This window comes from Oncorhynchus keta, unplaced genomic scaffold, assembly GCF_023373465.1.
Source record: "Oncorhynchus keta strain PuntledgeMale-10-30-2019 unplaced genomic scaffold, Oket_V2 Un_contig_29411_pilon_pilon, whole genome shotgun sequence".
In the NCBI taxonomy this organism is placed as follows: domain Eukaryota; kingdom Metazoa; phylum Chordata; class Actinopteri; order Salmoniformes; family Salmonidae; genus Oncorhynchus; species Oncorhynchus keta.
The window spans coordinates 5524-23224 of record NW_026286527.1 but is presented as its reverse complement, the minus strand read 5'-3'; the positions used below and the strand labels follow the sequence as shown (position 1 = coordinate 23224).

Here is a 17701-nt window from a genome sequence, read left to right as displayed (position 1 = left end):
TGCCTTGGTGTAAGAGTTAGTCAGCCCCTGGTGGTATGGCAGTCCTGGGTGGTGGGGGGTTGTGGTGCCAGCTCTTTATATCGGCACAGTGAGGCTGGAGGACGTGTCACTGTCTGGAACACTTCCTGGTAGCCGTAGCTCACGTCTAGGTTAGGAACGGGCAAAGGCAGTCATATCATTCATTAAAATAGGAACATTTTATTATTATGATATGGTTGTACTGTTTGTAACACTTGGCATTAACAGAGATTCCTATCAACTGTTGTTGATAAAGTATTGCCAATAAAGGAAGAGGTTTCATTATCACAGTGGCTCACCTGGTATTTGCGGAGGTGAACACGGTTCTGAACCAGAATCTGGTGGTGACTCTGGTAACATGCTAGGAAGACAAAGACACAGTCAGACACGGCCCTCCAAAGTCACAGTCAGACACGGCCCTCCAAAGACACAGTCAGACACGGCCCTCCAAAGACACAGTCAGACACGGCCCTCCAAAGTGACACACGGCCCTCCAAAGTCACAGTCAGACACGGCCCTCCAAAGCCACAGTCAGACACGGCCCCCAAAGACACAGTCAGACACGGCCCTCCAAAGACACACGGCCCTCCAAAGTCAGTCAGACACGGCCCTCCAAAGTCACAGTCAGACACGGCCCTCCAAAGTCACAGTCAGACACGGCCCTCCAAAGTCACACAGACACGGCCCTCCAAAGTCACAGTCAGACACGGCCCTCCAAAGTCACAGTCAGACACGGCCCTCCAAAGTCACAGTCAGACACGGCCCTCCAAAGTCACAGTCAGACACGGCCCTCCAAAGTCACAGTCAGACACGGCCCTCCAAAGTCAGTCAGACACGGCCCTCCAAAGTCAGTCAGACACGGCCCTCCAAAGACACAGTCAGACACGGCCCTCCAAAGTCACAGTCAGACACGACCCCCCAAAGACACAGTCAGACACGGCCCTCCAAAGTCACAGTCAGACACGGCCCCCCAAAGACACAGTCAGACACGGCCCTCCAAAGACACAGTCAGACACGGCCCTCCAAAGTCACAGTCAGACACGGCCCTCCAAAGTCACAGTCAGACACGGCCCTCCAAAGACACAGTCAGACACGGCCCTCCAAAGACACAGTCAGACACGGCCCTCCAAAGACATAGTCAGACACGGCCCTCCAAAGACACAGTCAGACACGGCCCTCCAAAGACACAGTCAGACACGGCCCTCCAAAGACACAGTCAGACACGGCCCTCCAAAGACACAGTCAGACACGGCCCTCCAAAGACACAGTCAGACACGGCCCTCCAAAGTCAGTCAGACACGGCCCTCCAAAGACACAGTCAGACACGGCCCTCCAAAGACACAGTCAGACACGGCCCTCCAAAGACACAGTCAGACACGGCCCTCCAAAGACACAGTCAGACACGGCCCTCCAAAGACACAGTCAGACACGGCCCTCCAAAGACACAGTCAGACACGGCCGTCCAAAGACAAGGTTTCTAGAACTAGCCTTTCTCTCTGCAAAGGGTCAAAGTATAGATAACTAGCAGGGTTGATGAGAACAAACGGTCAAAGTATAGATAACTAGCAGGGTTGATGAGAACAAACGGTCAAAGTATAGATAACTAGCAGGGTTGGGGAGAACAAACGGTCAAAGTATAGATAACTAGCAGGGTTGGGGAGAACAAATGGTCAAAGTATAGATAACTAGCAGGGTTGGGGAGAACAAATGGTCAAAGTATAGATAACTAGCAGGGTTGGGGAGAACAAACGGTCAAAGTATAGATAACTAGCAGGGTTGGGGAGAACAAACGGTCAAAGTATAGATAACTAGCAGGGTTGGGGAGAACAAATGGTCAAAGTATAGATAACTAGCAGGGTTGGGGAGAACAAACGGTCAAAGTATAGATAACTAGCAGGGTTGGGGAGAACAAACGGTCAAAGTATAGATAACTAGCAGGGTTGGGGAGAACAAACGGTCAAAGTATAGATAACTAGCAGGGTTGAGGAGAACAAACGGTCAAAGTATAGATAACTTGCAGGGTTGATGAGAACAAACGGTCAAAGTATAGATAACTAGCAGGGTTGGGGAGAACAAACGGTCAAAGTATAGATAACTAGCAGGGTTGGGGAGAACAAACGGTCAAAGTATAGATAACTAGCAGGGTTGGGGAGAACAAAGGGTCAAAGTATAGATAACTAGCAGGGTTGGGAGAACAAACGGTCAAAGTATAGATAACTAGCAGGGTTGGGGAGAACAAACGGTCAAAGTATAGATAACTAGCAGGGTTGGGGAGAACAAACGGTCAAAGTATAGATAACTAGCAGGGTTGGGGAGAACAAAGGGTCAAAGTATAGATAACTAGCAGGGTTGGGGAGAACAAACGGTCAAAGTATAGATAACTAGCAGGGTTGGGGAGAACAAACGGTCAAAGTATAGATAACTAGCAGGGTTATCCCTAACGTGTCATTGTCTTGACTAGCTAACAACAAAGCCTACAGCTGTAGCTGTTGATGCCATGGTGGAGAGCTGCCCACCTGCAGCAGGTACAGTGTAGGGCAGGAACAAAAGCCTGCAGAACCAGTAGGTCTCCAGGAGGAGGGTTGGCCACCCCAGCTCCAGGATTGTGCAGTTGTGTTGTAAACACTTATGTGTGTCATCCATTCCATTTAACACAGCTGCTGTGTTTATGGGTGGTAGATGGACTAAGAATATGGATGCTTACCAGGTATTAGATGGTACTGGAAACAGATTTACCCTCAGGTACAATAAAGTAAACATGGATGCTTACAATGTTGGGTCCATGTCGTTGCTGAGGTACTGTTCCAGTATGCTGGTGTCCACCACAGCACTCTCCAGGACCCCACTCATATCCTGGCATCCTGGAAACACACACACTTTTCATTACAATTCACAAGTGTCTCATTCTGGTTCACAGTCGCTCTCTAAATCTTGCTCCCTCTCTCTCGCTCTAAATCTTGCTCCCTCTCTCTCGTTCTCTTAATCTTGCTCCCTCTCTCTCGTTCTCTTAATCTTGCTCCCTCTCCCCCTCTCTAAATCTTTCTCTCTCTAAATCTTGCTCCCTCTCTCTCTCTAAATCTTGCTCCCTTTCTCTCTCTAAATCTCGCTCCCTCTCTCTCTCTAAATCTTGCTCCCTCTCTCTCTCTAAATCTTGCTCCCTCTCTCTAAATCTTGCTCCCTCTCTCTCTAAATCTCGCTCCTTCTCTCTCTCTAAATCTTGCTCCCTCTCTCTCTCTAAATCTTGCTCCCTCTCTCTCTCTAAATCTTGCTCCCTCTCTCTCTCTAAAATCTTGCTCCCTCTCTCTCTCTAAATCTTGCTCCCTCTCTCTCTCTAAATCTTGCTCCCTCTCTCTCTAAATCTTGCGCTCCCAAATCTTTCTCTAAATCTTGCTCCCTCTCTCTCTCTAAATCTTGCTCCTTCTCGCTCTCTCCCCTACAAAGCATGAATCTCTAAATCTTGGTCACCAGGTGAAACTCCCATCTCTAAATCTTGCTCAGTCTTCCCCCTCAGGCTTTCTCTCTAAATCTTTCTCTACTAAATCTTGCCAGGACCCTCTCATCTCACTCAAGATCTTTATCAGCCAGGACACAGCTCATCTCCCTACTGTAGGAGATCATGAATCTGCCAGGTTATAGGTCACCAGGTGAAACTAACCCATGTTAATTTCAGTAGAACACTGTTACAGCGTATCAGCTCTCATAGTGTGGTCCATCACCAGGACAGCTCTCATAGCTTGTACTATAGCCTGGCCAGGATACAGAGGCTCCCTGTACTGTAGGAGATCACTGTTATCAGCCAGGACACAGCTCTCATAGAGGCTCCCTGTACTGTAGGAGATCACTGTTATCAGCCAGGACACAGCTCTCATAGAGGCTCCCTGTACTGTAGGAGATCACTGTTATCAGCCAGGACACAGCTCTCATAGAGGCTCCTGTACTGTAGGAGATCACTGTTATCAGCCAGGACACAGCTCTCATAGAGGCTCCCTGTACTGTAGGAGATCACTGTTATCAGCCAGGACACAGCTCTCATAGAGGCTCCCTGTACTGTAGGAGATCACTGTTATCAGCCAGGACACAGCTCTCATAGAGGCTCCCTGTACTGTAGGAGACAGTAGTAATCACTGTTATCAGCCAGAAAAGAGGCAGGTCGTTAGAAGAAATGACTGCTCAGTGTGTGCTGTGGTTGATGTCCCAGTCCTGCTGTGTGTCTGGGGTGGCAGGGTAGCCTAGTGGTTAAAGCATTGGACTAGTAACCGAAAGGTTGCAAGTTCAAACCCCTGAGCTGACAAGGTCGTTCTGCTGCCCCTGAACAGGCAGTTAACCCACTGTTCCTAGGCCGTCATTGAAATTAAGAATTTGTTCTTAACTGACTTGCCTAGTAAAATAACAAATAAATACAAAATCTACTGTGTGTACACTCCCCTACGTATTACATTTGGGCAGAAGCTTAGTATCTGGTCCCATATATACTGCTTAAATACACCAGAGGTGAATTTGTCCAAAGACCCTTCAAATCTTTATTAGTCCCATGCTCCGTATACAACAGGTAAACCTTACAGTGAAATGCTTACTTACTTATGACCCCTTCAAATCTTTATTAGTCCCATGCTCCCTATACAACAGTTAGACCTTACAGTGAAATGCTTACTTACTTACGAGCCCAAAAACCAACAGTGCAGTTTCAAAGAAAATACTGGAGGGGACAAGATACATAAAGCACATTTATTTCTAAAATCCTCAAAATAAAAAAAAGGTGACATTCTGTAATGTTGCTTCATATAAAACATTTGAACTCAAATCCAAAATGCTGGAGTTTAGAGCCAAATGTTTTAGCTTCACTGTCCAAAGGCATCAGTAGAGGAGTCTATGTCTACGGTGAGCTCACCTCAGAGCCATATACAGCCTGTATATACATGTACACACACAGTACTGGCTGGGCTCTGCTTCCAACACATCAGTGTAGTGACTAGGATAGGACACATATTATAGACAAGACCTGGGTAAAAATACATACCTAGCATACCAAATACATACCAAGCGTACCAAATACATCCCTAGCGTACCAAATACATCCCTAGCGTACCAAATACATACCTAGCATACCAAATACATACAAGCATACCAAATACATACAAAGCATACCAAATACATACCAAGCATACCAAATACATCCCGAGCGTACCAAATACATACCTAGCGTACCAAATACATACCTAGCGTACCAAATACATACCAAGCATACCAAATACATACCTAGCATACCAAATACATACCTAGCATACCAAATACATACCAAGCATACCAAATACATACCAAATACATACCTAGCATACCAAATACATACCAAGCATACCAAACACATACCAAGTACATACCTATCATACCAAATACATACCAAGCATACCAAATACATACCTAGCATACCAAATACATACCTAGCATACCAAATACATACCTAGCATACCAAATACATACCTAGCATACCAAATACATACCTAGCATACCAAATACATACCTAGCATACCAAATACATACCAAATACATACCTAGCATACCAAAAAGATACCTAGCATACCAAATACATACTTAGTACGCAAGTTAAATGCAAGGAGACATTTTAAAGTCACAAACACTCACGCAACAAACAAAGACCTGAACTTAAAAAACATTTTTAAACGTTATCTAAGTTCTTTAAAGAATGTCCTACTAGCTTGTCCCTGAGAGTGATGTGTTTGGCCTTGATCTAATTACTGTGTGACTGATTGAGGGACAGGTGGCCTTGAGCTGCCCATGACGTCAGAGCTCTGCTGCACCTGTGTAGATACGGGGCTGGGAAGTGTCTCTGGTCTGCTAACCCTATGACCGTATTTCAATTGTCATAAGCATCTTATCTGTCCTCGTATGCTGTCCATTTTTAGCCCACAAAACGTGAAATAACTGGCTCCTTTGAACTTTAACTCCAGATATGGAATGTGTGAGTATGGAAGAGGACCAAGCTTTTGTAGAACTATCAACACAGAACCGGGATATTTTATTTCAGCTCTTGAAACATGTGACCAACACTTTACATTTCTATTTGTTTTCAGTATATATGGTCAGTCACCGGCTTCATTAGGAAATGTGTTGATGATGGTGTACCCACAATAACAATCCGGACAAACCCCCAACCAGAAACCCTGGATGAACGGAGATATCCGTACAATGCAGAGAGCCCGTACTGCAGCATTCAATGTCAGCAGAACGGATCCCGATGACTCTGTGGGGGCGCTGCGCGGCTAGCAGGTACGAGCTCTGCAAATCCATTAGGGACGCAAAACACAACACAGCCTCAAACTTGAATTGATGTTCCACAACTCAGACTCACAACGCATGTGGCAAGGACCACAGACTATCAGACAAAAGGCAAATCCAGCTGTGTGGTGCCCACAAGCTCCCAGCTGAGTTGAACACATTCTGTTCTTGGACTGAGGCAGACAATAGCGAGACAATCCGGGAAGTTCCTCCTCCAGACAACCAGGAAGTTTCCATGGACCAGACAACCAGGAAGTCTCTTGCTCAAGAGACACAACAGGAAGTCTCTACTCCTCCAGACAACCAAGAAGTCTCTCGCTCTCCAGACAACCAGGTCTCTCGCTCCTCCTGACAACCAGGAAGCTCTCGCTCCTCCAGACATCCAGAAGTCTCTCGCTCCTCCAGACAACCAGGAAGTCTCTCGCTCCTCCAGACAACCAGGAAGTCTCTCGCTCCTCCAGACAACCAGGAAGTCTACTCGCACTTCCAGACAACCAGGAAGTCTCTCGCTGCTCCAGACAACCAGGAAGTCTCCCTGCTCCAGACAACCAGGAAGTCTTGCTCTCCAGACAACCAGAAGCCTTCCTTTGACAACCAGGAAGTCTCTCGCTCCTCCAAAACCAGGAAGTATTCTACTGAGACATTTATTTTCAGGAATTCTCTATTTTATAGATTTCCAGGTTGTCTGCATTGTTCTAGACAACCAGGAAGTCTCTCATTGCTCCAGACAACCAGGAAGTCTCTCGTGCTCCAGACAACCAGGAAGTCTCTGAACAACCAGGAAGTCTCTCGCTTTCCAGACAACCAGGAAGTCTCTCGCTCCTCCAGACAACCAGGAAGTCTCTCGCTCACCAGACATGACCAGGAAGTCTAACTCATCCAGACAACCAGGAAGTCTCTCTCTCCAGACAACCAGGAAGTCTATTAACTCAAACTAACTGTAGTCTCTCGCTCCTCCAGACAACAGACCTATTAGACAACCAGGAACTGTAGTGACTCCAGACAACCAGACCTCTCGCTAACTCATCTACCAGGAAGTCTAACTCGCTCCTCCAGACAATTAACTCAGGAAGTCTCTCGCTAGTAACTCCAGACAACCAGGAAGTCATCTAACTGTAGACAACCAGAAAGACCTATTAGACAACCAGGAAGTCTCTCGCTAACTCCAGACAACCAGGAACTCATCTAGACAACCAGGAAGTCTCACAACCATGACCTAGGAAGTCTCATCTAGACAACCAGTAGTCTCTCGCTCAGACAACCATGAAGTCCTCGCTTAACAGATCTAACCAGGAAGTCTCTCGCTCCTCCAGACATGACCAGGAAGTCTCTCGCTCCTCCAGACAACCAGGAAGTCTCAACTCCTCCAGACAACCAGGAAGTCTCTCGCTCCTCCAGACAACCATGAAGTCTCTCGCTCCTAGACAACCAGGAAGTCTCTCGTCCTCCAGACAACCAGGAAGTCTCTATTAACTCAGACAACCAGGAAGTCTCTCGCTCCTCCAGACAACCAGGTGCTTTCACTCATCTGAGGCTGATGTGAGGAAAACTCAAAACAGTGTGCTGACCAGCTAGTCTCCACTGACATCTTCAACCTGTCCCTGTCCCAGGCTGTAGTCCCCACCTGCTTTAAGGAGACCACCATCATCCTAGTGCCCAAGAAAATAGAGTGGCATGCCCAAATCATCTATCTGTAGTTCACCTCAGTCCTCATGAACTGCCTAGACTGGTCATGGCCCACATCAAGGCCTATTAAGGCCAATGGACCCACTTACATCTGGAAAGAGGAAGACCTATGACAATGCTGTTCATCTACAGTTCAGCATTCAACACTATTGTTCCCTCCACGTTTGTTACAAACTCAGAGCCCTGGGTCAGGACACCAAGCTCTGCAAATGGATTCTGGATTTCCTGACAGGCAGACCACAGGCTGTGAGGATCTCAACAATACCTTCTCCACACTGACTCAACACAGGTCCACTCCCAGGGGTGTGTCCCCAACTCTGCTCTACTTCCTGTTCATCAACCATCCAACTGTGTAACTTTGCACCACACCAACTCCATCATCTAGTCTCATGACTAACCACGGTTGTAGGCCTGATAACCTACCAAGAACAACGAGTCAGCCTATTAGGAGGTAATCTGAACTGGCATTTTGGTGTCAGGACAACAACCTCTTAACCATCAATGTCAGTGACAACAACAAAATGACCTGATTGTTGACTTCAGGAAGCAGAGGAGGGAACACGCCCGATCCACATCAGCGGGACTGCGGTAGAAGAGTCACACGTTTTAAGTTCCTCGGCATCCACATCACAGAGTACTTATCATGGACAAACAACACCACCACTCTTGTCAAGGGCACTAAGCGTCTCTAAGGCGGCTGAAGAACATGACCTAACTAACTCATCTAAATACAGTAACTGCACCATCGACATCCTGACTGATAACATCATCTAACTGTAGTAACTCACAACATGACCTCACAACTCATCTAACTGTAGTTACTCACAACATGACCTATTAACTCATCTAACTGTAGTGACTCCAATACACCTGAAATATTGACTCATCTAACCTTTATTATACTTAATACAACAAAACCTATTAACTCATCTAACTTTATTTTCAAACTTATGATATTAACTCATCTAACTGTTGCATGTAACATTTCATTGGACCTATGCATGTACGGGTTATGCGTGGTATACGACCAATAAAAACTAACTTGACAGTGGACTCACAAATGACCTATTAACTCATCTAACTGTAAACTCACAACATGACCTATTAACTCATCTAACTGTAGTAACTCACAACATGACCTATTAACTCATCTAACTGTAGTAACTCACAACATGACCTAATAACTCATCTAACTGTAGTAACTCACAACATGACCTATTAACTCATCTAACTGTAGTAACTCACAACATGACCTATTAACTCATCTAACTGTAGTAACTCACAACATGACCTATTAACTCATCTAACTGTAGTAACTCACAACATGACCTATTAACTCATCTAACTGTAGTAACTCACAACATGACCTATTAACTCATCTAACTGTAGTAACTCACAACATGACCTATTAACTCGTCTAACTGTAGTGACTCACAACATGACCTATTAACTCATCTAACTGTAGTAACTCACAACATGACCTATTAACTCATCTAACTGTAGTAACTCACAACATGACCTATTAACTCATCTAACTGTAGTAACTCACAACATGACCTATTAACTCATCTAACTGTAGTAACTCACAACATGACCTATTAACTCGTCTAACTGTAGTGACTCACAACATGACGTATTAACTCATCTAACTGTAGTAACTCACAACATGACCTATTAACTCATCTAACTGTAGTAACTCACAACATGACCTATTAACTCATCTAACTGTAGTAACTCACAACATGACCTATTAACTCATCTAACTGTAGTGACTCACAAAATGACCTATTAACTCATCTAACTGGTGACTCACAACATGACCTATTAACTCATCTAACTGTAGTAACTCACAACATGACCTATTAACTCATCTAACTGTAGTAACTCACAACATGACCTATTAACTCATCTAACTGTAGTAACTTACAACATGACCTATGAACTCATCTAACTGTAGTAATCGTTACAACATGACCTATTAACTCATCTAACTGTAGTAACTCACAACATGACCTATTAACTCATCTAACTGTAGTAACTTTGGGAAGATGAATCACTGTTTGAATATATTTTCAACTGACGGGTGATCGTTACACCTGACGGGTGATCGTTACACCTCTGATGGGTGATCGGGTGATCGTTACACCTCTGACGGGTGATCGTTACACCTGACGGGTGATCGGACGGGTGATCGTTACACCTCTGACGGGTGATCGTTACACCTCTGATCGTTACACCTCTGATGGGTGATCGTTACACCTCTGATGGGTGATCGTTACACCTGACGGGTGATCGTTACACCTCTGAATGGTGATCGTTACACCTGACAGGTGATCATTACAAGTAATGGGTGATCATTAGACTGTTCTGAGAGGTTAGAGACATCGAATCAGAGCCTCTCTCTCCCCTCACCGCCTCACTACTTCCCCTAAAGATTACGTGTTGAAAAACACACACTCATAATTCCATACACACTCACTTACTCACTAGAGGAGGCTGGTGGGGGAGGAGGTTAAGGAGGATGGGCTCATTGTAATGGCTGGAATGGAATTAGTGCAACGGAGTCAAACATGTGGTTTCTATGTGTTTGATTCCGTTCCATTTATTCCATTCCAGCCTTTACAATGAGCCCATCCTCCTAAAGTACCTCCCACCAGCTTCCTCTGACTCGCACAACCCTCTCTCTCACACACACACACACACATACTAGGGAATAGGGTGCTGTTTTGGGACACAACTATAGAATGTCTTACCGTCAAAGAACTGCTGCAGCGCTTCATTCTCTCCCAGAACATCAACGGGCACTGGGAGTCCTCCGGGGGGCTCCATGGTGATCAGCTGCCTGAGATACATAACTGTTATTGGGGGTGAAACAGTAGGCAAGGCCTAGGCTTGAGCACTGTGTAGGCCCAAGCATGTTCATGAGGAGGTAAACACACAGACTGTACAAAATGGAAGAAACCCCTTCACCAATGCCAACCTAATCTTTTTCAGGCTTGCATGGTAGGCTTTGAATGTAACTCCAGACTCTTAGAAAATTGGAGGCTCTGCTATTTCTGTAAGGAAAACATTCTGCCCGAGGTCAAACTACTTCTGTCAGGAAAACATACTGGCCGAGCTAAAACTATTTCTGTCAGGAAAACATAGTAGCCTAACAAACTATTTCTGTCAGGAAAACATACTGGCCTTGGTCAAACTATTTCTGTGAGGAAAACATACTGCCCTAGGTCAAACTATTTCTGTCAGGAAAATATACTGCCCTAGGTCAAACTATTTCTGGTCAAACTATTTCTGTCAGGAAAACATACTGCCCTAGGTCAAACTATTTCTGTCAGGAAAACATACTGGCAGAGCTAAAACTATTTCTGTCAGGAAAACATAGTAGCCTAACAAACTATTTCTGTCAGGAAAACCTAGAGGCCTAACTGAAAGTCAACCTGCCATGGAGTAAACTAACTGTCCGTATCCCCTGGTAACAGTTTCATAAAGCTGTTCTTCACCTGACATGGAGTAAACTAACTGTCCGTATCCCCTGGTAACAGTTTCATAAAGCTGTTCTTCACCTGACATGGAGTAAACTAACTGTCCGTATCCCCTGGTAACAGTTTCATAAAGCTGTTCTTCACCTGACATGGAGTAAACTAACTGTCCGTATCCCCTGGTAACAGTTTCATAAAGCTGTTCTTCACCTGACATGGAGTAAACTAACTGTCCGTATCCCCTGGTAACAGTTTCATAAAGCTGCTCTTCACCTGACATGGAGTAAACTAACTGTCCGTATCCCCTGGTAACAGTTTCATAAAGCTGTTCTTCACCTGACATGGAGTAAACTAACTGTCCAAATCCCTGGTAACAGTTTCATAAAGCTGTTCTTCACCTGACATGGAGTAAACTAACTGTCCGTATCCCTGGTAACAGTTTCATAAAGCTGTTCTTCACCTGACATGGAGTAAACTAACTGTCCGTATCCCCTGGTAACAGTTTCATAAAGCTGTTCTTCACCTGACATATGAGTAAACTAACTGTCCGTATCCCCTGGTAACAGTTTCATAAAGCTGTTCTTCACCTGACATGGAGTAAACTAACTGTCCGTATCCCCTGGTAACAGTTTCATAAAGCTGTTCTTCACCTGACATACTAAATGATGTAAACTAACTGTCCGTATCCCTGGTAACAGTTTCATAAAGCTGTTTCTTCTTCCTGACATGGAGTAAACTAACTGTCCTCAGTGTTTTCCTGGTAACAGTTTCATAAAGCTGTTCTACACCTTCACAACGACATGGATATTGTAAACTAACTGTCCGTAACCCCTGGTAACAGTTTCATAAAGCTGTTCTTCACCTGACATGGAGTAAATAACTGTCCGTATCCCCTGGTAACAGTTTCATAAAGCTGCTGTTCCCTTTGTAGTACACCTTTAGACCATGGACTAAAAGTGATGTGTAAACTGGGAAGACGACTTCTGTATTTGGATAGCATTGCCAGGTGTTCACGGAGTAAGAAAAAGCGATTAGACAGGTCTGACTGGTTGAAGATCTGTGCTTCCACTAACAAGACCTTTTAAAGACAAAAACGTCTTCCTCCTCTTCACTTTGTGTTGCTCTTCCAGGAAGGCCTTTCTCTATTGAGTTAAAAACGGTCCATCCGGTCTTCTGTTGGCCTCTTCTCTGCGGCTGTTAGTGTTTTTCTCTGGGAAAGCAGTTTTCAACTGTAGTAGGTTTCTCTTCTCTCTGCAAGGAAGCAATGGTTTCTCTTCTCTACTGACTGTTAGAAGGGAAGCGTAATGTCTCTCTCTCTGCAAGGTAATGGTTTCTCTTCTCTACTGACTGTTAGAAGCAATGCTTTCTCTACTGACTGAAAACCTTCTCTACTGACTCTTCACAACGTTCCTGACTGCTGTTATGTCGTTATGGTGTTAATAATAATTCATAATAAGTATTGCCTGCTTGACTGACAGGGTGTGTGTGTGTGTACTGTGTTAGTGTTTCCGTGTGTGTAATATACTGTAGAAGCATTATTGCTAATCCATGATTAATCATCATTACTATTGTCTCTAGTCTCAGCTCATTTATGGAATCTGTAATTTCTCTCTTGCTTTGGCTGGTCTGTTACCAGGGATACGGAAGCTAATGTCTCTCTCAGCTCAGCTCATTTAGGTAAATGTGTCTCTACTGACTGTGCTTTGGCTTCACACCTGAGAGGCTTTCTGTAATAATATACACGATGCATCCCAAATGACACCCTGTTCCCTTTGTAGTACACAGCTTTAGACCAGGGCCTACTGATAGGGACTATTTTCTCTTCTCTACTGACTGTTAGAAGGGAAGCTAGTCTGTCATTTGGGACAAAGATACAGTGACTAAACTGCTGTGAATAACGTTAGGCTATTTTCTCCTAGATATTGACTTTATAGCATTGTCAGTTTTGTTCTATGAATTAAAGCTACTCTTCTCTACACTGTTAAAGTCAGCCGATACATGATGAGAAACGGTCAGCTTCTTATGACTGTTAATGAAGAAGGTGTTCAAAATGACTGAAACAGAAGGAAGCTAATGGTTGTCCGTCTCTACTGACTGTTAGAAGGGAAGCTAATGGTTTTCCGTCCCTACTGACTGTTAGAAGCTAATGGTTTCTACATTTACATTTACATTTAAGTCATTTGAGCTCTTATCCAGAGCGACTTACAAATTAGTGCATACACCTTACTTGACAACCAGTGGAACAGCCACTTGCATCTAAATCTTGTGGGGGGGAGAAGGATTACCTACCCTTACTTACCCCTATCCTAGGTATTCCTTGAAGAGGTGGGGTTTCAGGTGTCTCCGGAAGGTGGTGATTGACTCTTCTCTACTGACTGTTAGAAGCTAATGGTTTTCTGTCTCTACTGACTGTTAGAAGCTAATGGTTTTCTGTCTCTACTGACTGTTAGAAGGAAGCTAATGGTTTTCTATTCTCTACTGACTGTTAGAAGGAAGCTAATGGTTTCTCTTCTCTACTGACTGTTAGAAGCTAATGGTTTCTCTTCTCTACTGACTGTTAGAAGGAAGCTAATGGTTTATCTTCTCTACTGACTGTTAGAAGGAAGCTAATTTGGTTTCTCTTCTACTACTGACTGTTTCTCTTCTCAGACTGTTAGAAGGAAGCTAATGGTTGTCTGTCTCTACTGACTGTTAGAAGGAAGCTAATGGTTTCTCTTCTCTACTGACTGTTAGAAGGAAGCTAATGGTTTTTTCTCTACTGACTGTTAGAAGGAAGCTAATGGTTTCTCTTCTCTACTGACTGTTAGAAGGAAGCTAATGGTTTCTCTTCTCTACTGACTGTTAGAAGGAAGCTAATGGTTTCTCTTCTCTACTGACTGTTAGAAGCTAATGGTTTCTCTGTCTCTACTGACTGTTAGAAGGAAGCTAATGGTCTCTTCTCTACTGACTGTTAGGTTGAAGCTAATGGTTTCTCTTCTCTACTGACTGTTAGAAGGAAGCTAATGGTTTCTCTTCTCTACTGACTGTTAGAAGGAAGGCTAATGGTTTCTCTTCTCTACTGACTGTTAGAAGGAAGCTAATGGTTTCTCGTCTCTACTGACTGTTAGAAGGAAGCTAATGGTTTTTCTTCTCTACTGACTGTTAGAAGGAAGCTAATGGTTTCCGTCTCTACTGACTGTTAGAAGCTAATGGTTTCCTTCTCTACTGACTGTTAGAAGGAAGCTAATGGTTTCTCTTCTCTACTGACTGTTAGAAGCTAATGGTTTCTCTTCTCTACTGACTGTTAGAAGCTAATGGTTTCTCTTCTCTGACTGTTAGAAGCTAATGGTTTCTCTTCTCTACTGACTGTTAGAAGCTAATGGTTTCTCTTCTCTACTGACTGTTAGAAGCTAATGGTTTCTCTTCTCTACTGACTGTTAGAAGGAAGCTAATGGTTTTCCGTCTCTACTGACTGTTAGAAGGAAGCTGGTTTCTCTTCTACTGAGTTAAAGCTAATGGTTTCTCTTCTCTACTGACTGTTAGAAGGAAGCTAATGGTTTTCTTCTCTGACTGTTAGAAGGAAGCTGATGGTTTCTCTTCTCTACTGACTGTTAGAAGGAAGCTAATGGTTTCTCTTCTCTACAGACTGTTAGAAGGAAGCTAATGGTTGTCTGTCTCTACTGACTGTTAGAAGGAAGCTAATGGTTTCTCTTCTCTACTGACTGTTAGAAGGAAGCTAATGGTTTCTCTTCTCTACTGACTGTTAGAAGGAAGCTAATGGTTTCTCTTCTCTACTGACTGTTAGAAGGAAGCTAATGGTTTCTCTTCTCTACTGACTGTTAGAAGGAAGCTAATGGTTTCTCTTCTCTACTGACTGTTAGAAGGAAGCTAATGGTTTTCTCTTCTCTACTGACTGTTAGAAGGAAGCTAATGGTTTCTCTTCTCTACTGACTGTTAGAAGATAATGGTTTTCTGTCTCTACTGACTGTTAGAAGGAAGCTAATGGTTTCCGTCTCTACTGACTGTTAGAAGGAAGCTAATGGTTTTCCGTCTCTACTGACTGTTAGAAGGAAGCTAATGGTTTCCGTCTCTACTGACTGTTAGAAGCTAATGGTTTCTCTTCTCTACTGACTGTTAGAAGCTAATGAAGCTAATGGTTTTCTGTCTCTACTGACTGTTAGAAGGAAGCTGGTTTCTATTCTCTACTGACTGTTTTCCGGTTTTCGTCTCTACTGACTGTTAGAAGCTAATGCTGTCTCTACTGACTGTTAGAAGCTTTTCCGTCTCTACTGACTGTTAGAAGGAAGCTAATGGTTTCTCTTCTCTACTGACTGTTAGAAGGAATGGTTTCTCTTCTCTACTGACTGTTAGAAGCTAATGTCCTTCTCTACTGACTGTTAGAAGGAATGGTTTCTCTTCTCTAACTGGAAGCTAATGGTTTCTCTTCTCTACTGACTGTTAGAAGCTAATGGTTTCCTTCTCTACTGACTGTTAAGGAAGCTAATGGTTTCTCTTCTCTACTGACTGTTAGAAGCTAATGGTTTCTCTTCTCTACTGACTGTTAGAAGCTAATGGTTTTCTCTTCTATCTACTGACTGTTAGAAGGAAGCTAATGGTTTCTCTTCTCTACAGACTGTTAGTTGAAGAAGGTTTCTCTTCTCTACAGACTGTTAGAAGGAAGCTAATGGTTTTCTGTCTCTACTGACTGTTAGAAGGAAGCTAATGGTTTCTCTTCTCTACTGACTGTTAGAAGGAAATAATGGTTTTCTCTTCTCTACTGACTGTTAGAGGAAGCTAATGGTTTCTCTTCTCTACTGACTGTTAGAAGGAAGCTAATGGTTTCTCTTCTCTACTGACTGTTAGAAGGAAGCTAATGGTTTCTCTTCTCTACTGACTGTTAGAAGGAAGCTAATGGTTTCTCTTCTCTACTGACTGTTAGAAGGAAGCTAATGGTTTTCTCTTCTCTACTGACTGTTAGAAGGAAGCTAATGGTTTTCCGTCTCTACTGACTGTTAGAAGGAAGCTAATGGTTTTCCGTCTCTACTGACTGTTAGAAGGAAGCTAATGGTTTCTCTTCTCTACTGACTGTTAGAAGGAAGCTAATGGTTTCTCTTCTCTACTGACTGTTAGAAGGAAGCTAATGGTTTCCTTCTCTACTGACTGTTAGAAGGAAGCTAATGGTTTCTCTTCTCTACTGACTGTTAGAAGCTAATGGTTTCTCTTCTCTACTGACTGTTAGAAGGAAGCTAATGGTTGTCCGTCTCTACTGACTGTTAGAAGGAAGACTGTTAGAAGGAAGCTAATGGTTGTCCGTCTCTACTGACTGTTAGAAGGAAGCTAATGGGTTGTCCGTCTCCACTGACTGTTAGAAGGAAGCTAATGGATTTCCCGTCTCACTGACTGTTAGAAGGAAGCTAATGGTTTTCCGTCTCCACTGATTGTTAGAAGGAAGCTAATGGATTTCCGTCTCTACTGACTGTTAGAAGGAAGCTAATGGTTTTCCGTCTCTACTGACTGTTAGAAGGAAGCTAATGGTTTTCCGTCTCTACTGACTGTTAGAAGGAAGCTAATGTTTCCGTCTCTACTGACTGTTAGAAGGAAGCTAATGGTTTTCCGTCTCCACTGACTGTGAGAAGGAAGCTACTGATTTATCCCGTCTCTACTGACTGTTAGAAGGAAGCTAATGGTTTTCCGTCTCTACTGACTGTTAGAAGGAAGCTAATGGTTGTCCGTCTCCACAGTCAGTAGAGAAGGGAAAGGCTGAATGTGAACCTTACCTTTTCTCCAAAATGGAGTCCTGGCTGGTAGTTCCGTTGACAACCTTCTCTCCGACTTCAGGTACAATCCATTTGGCAAACAATATCCATTATATCTCAGAGCCCAGTTACTCCACGTTTGTTCACCCACCCAGGTAGTTGTTTCGGTAGATTTAGGCCTTTTGGTGTTGACAATAATATTCCCAGAATTGTGTATCCAAAATAATGTATATGTCACAGGTGTCTCTCCTGTGTACTTTGTTCTCTAGTCTGAAAGGTAAAACCATTCATACCCTGCGCAGGCGTTCTGCCTGTGTGTGCCAGGTGTCCTTGCCCTGGATCATAAAGCAGGTATTCATTACAGGTGACACAGAGGGTAGTACACTAAAAAGCAGTCTTGTATCTCTGGCCGACACTCTGCAAATAGAACACTGTCCATACAGATATACAGTACTGTCCATGCAGATATACAGTACTGTCCATACAGAT

At 43.8% G+C, this 17701-nt stretch overlaps 1 protein-coding gene across 1 annotated transcript; it reads right to left on the bottom strand.

Annotated features, from left to right (window-relative positions):
- Nucleotides 1-20: 20 nt before the first annotated feature.
- Nucleotides 21-17488, bottom strand: LOC127923355 (myelin regulatory factor-like protein). Its single transcript, XM_052507362.1, has 5 exons — nucleotides 17234-17488; nucleotides 10752-10840; nucleotides 2789-2879; nucleotides 318-379; nucleotides 21-145 (listed from the first exon to the last, which is right to left on the bottom strand). The coding sequence occupies exons 2-5, from the start codon at nucleotides 10825-10827 to the stop codon at nucleotides 21-23; spliced, it is 354 nt and encodes a 117-aa protein (XP_052363322.1). The 5' UTR covers nucleotides 10828-10840; nucleotides 17234-17488.
- Nucleotides 17489-17701: the final 213 nt, after the last annotated feature.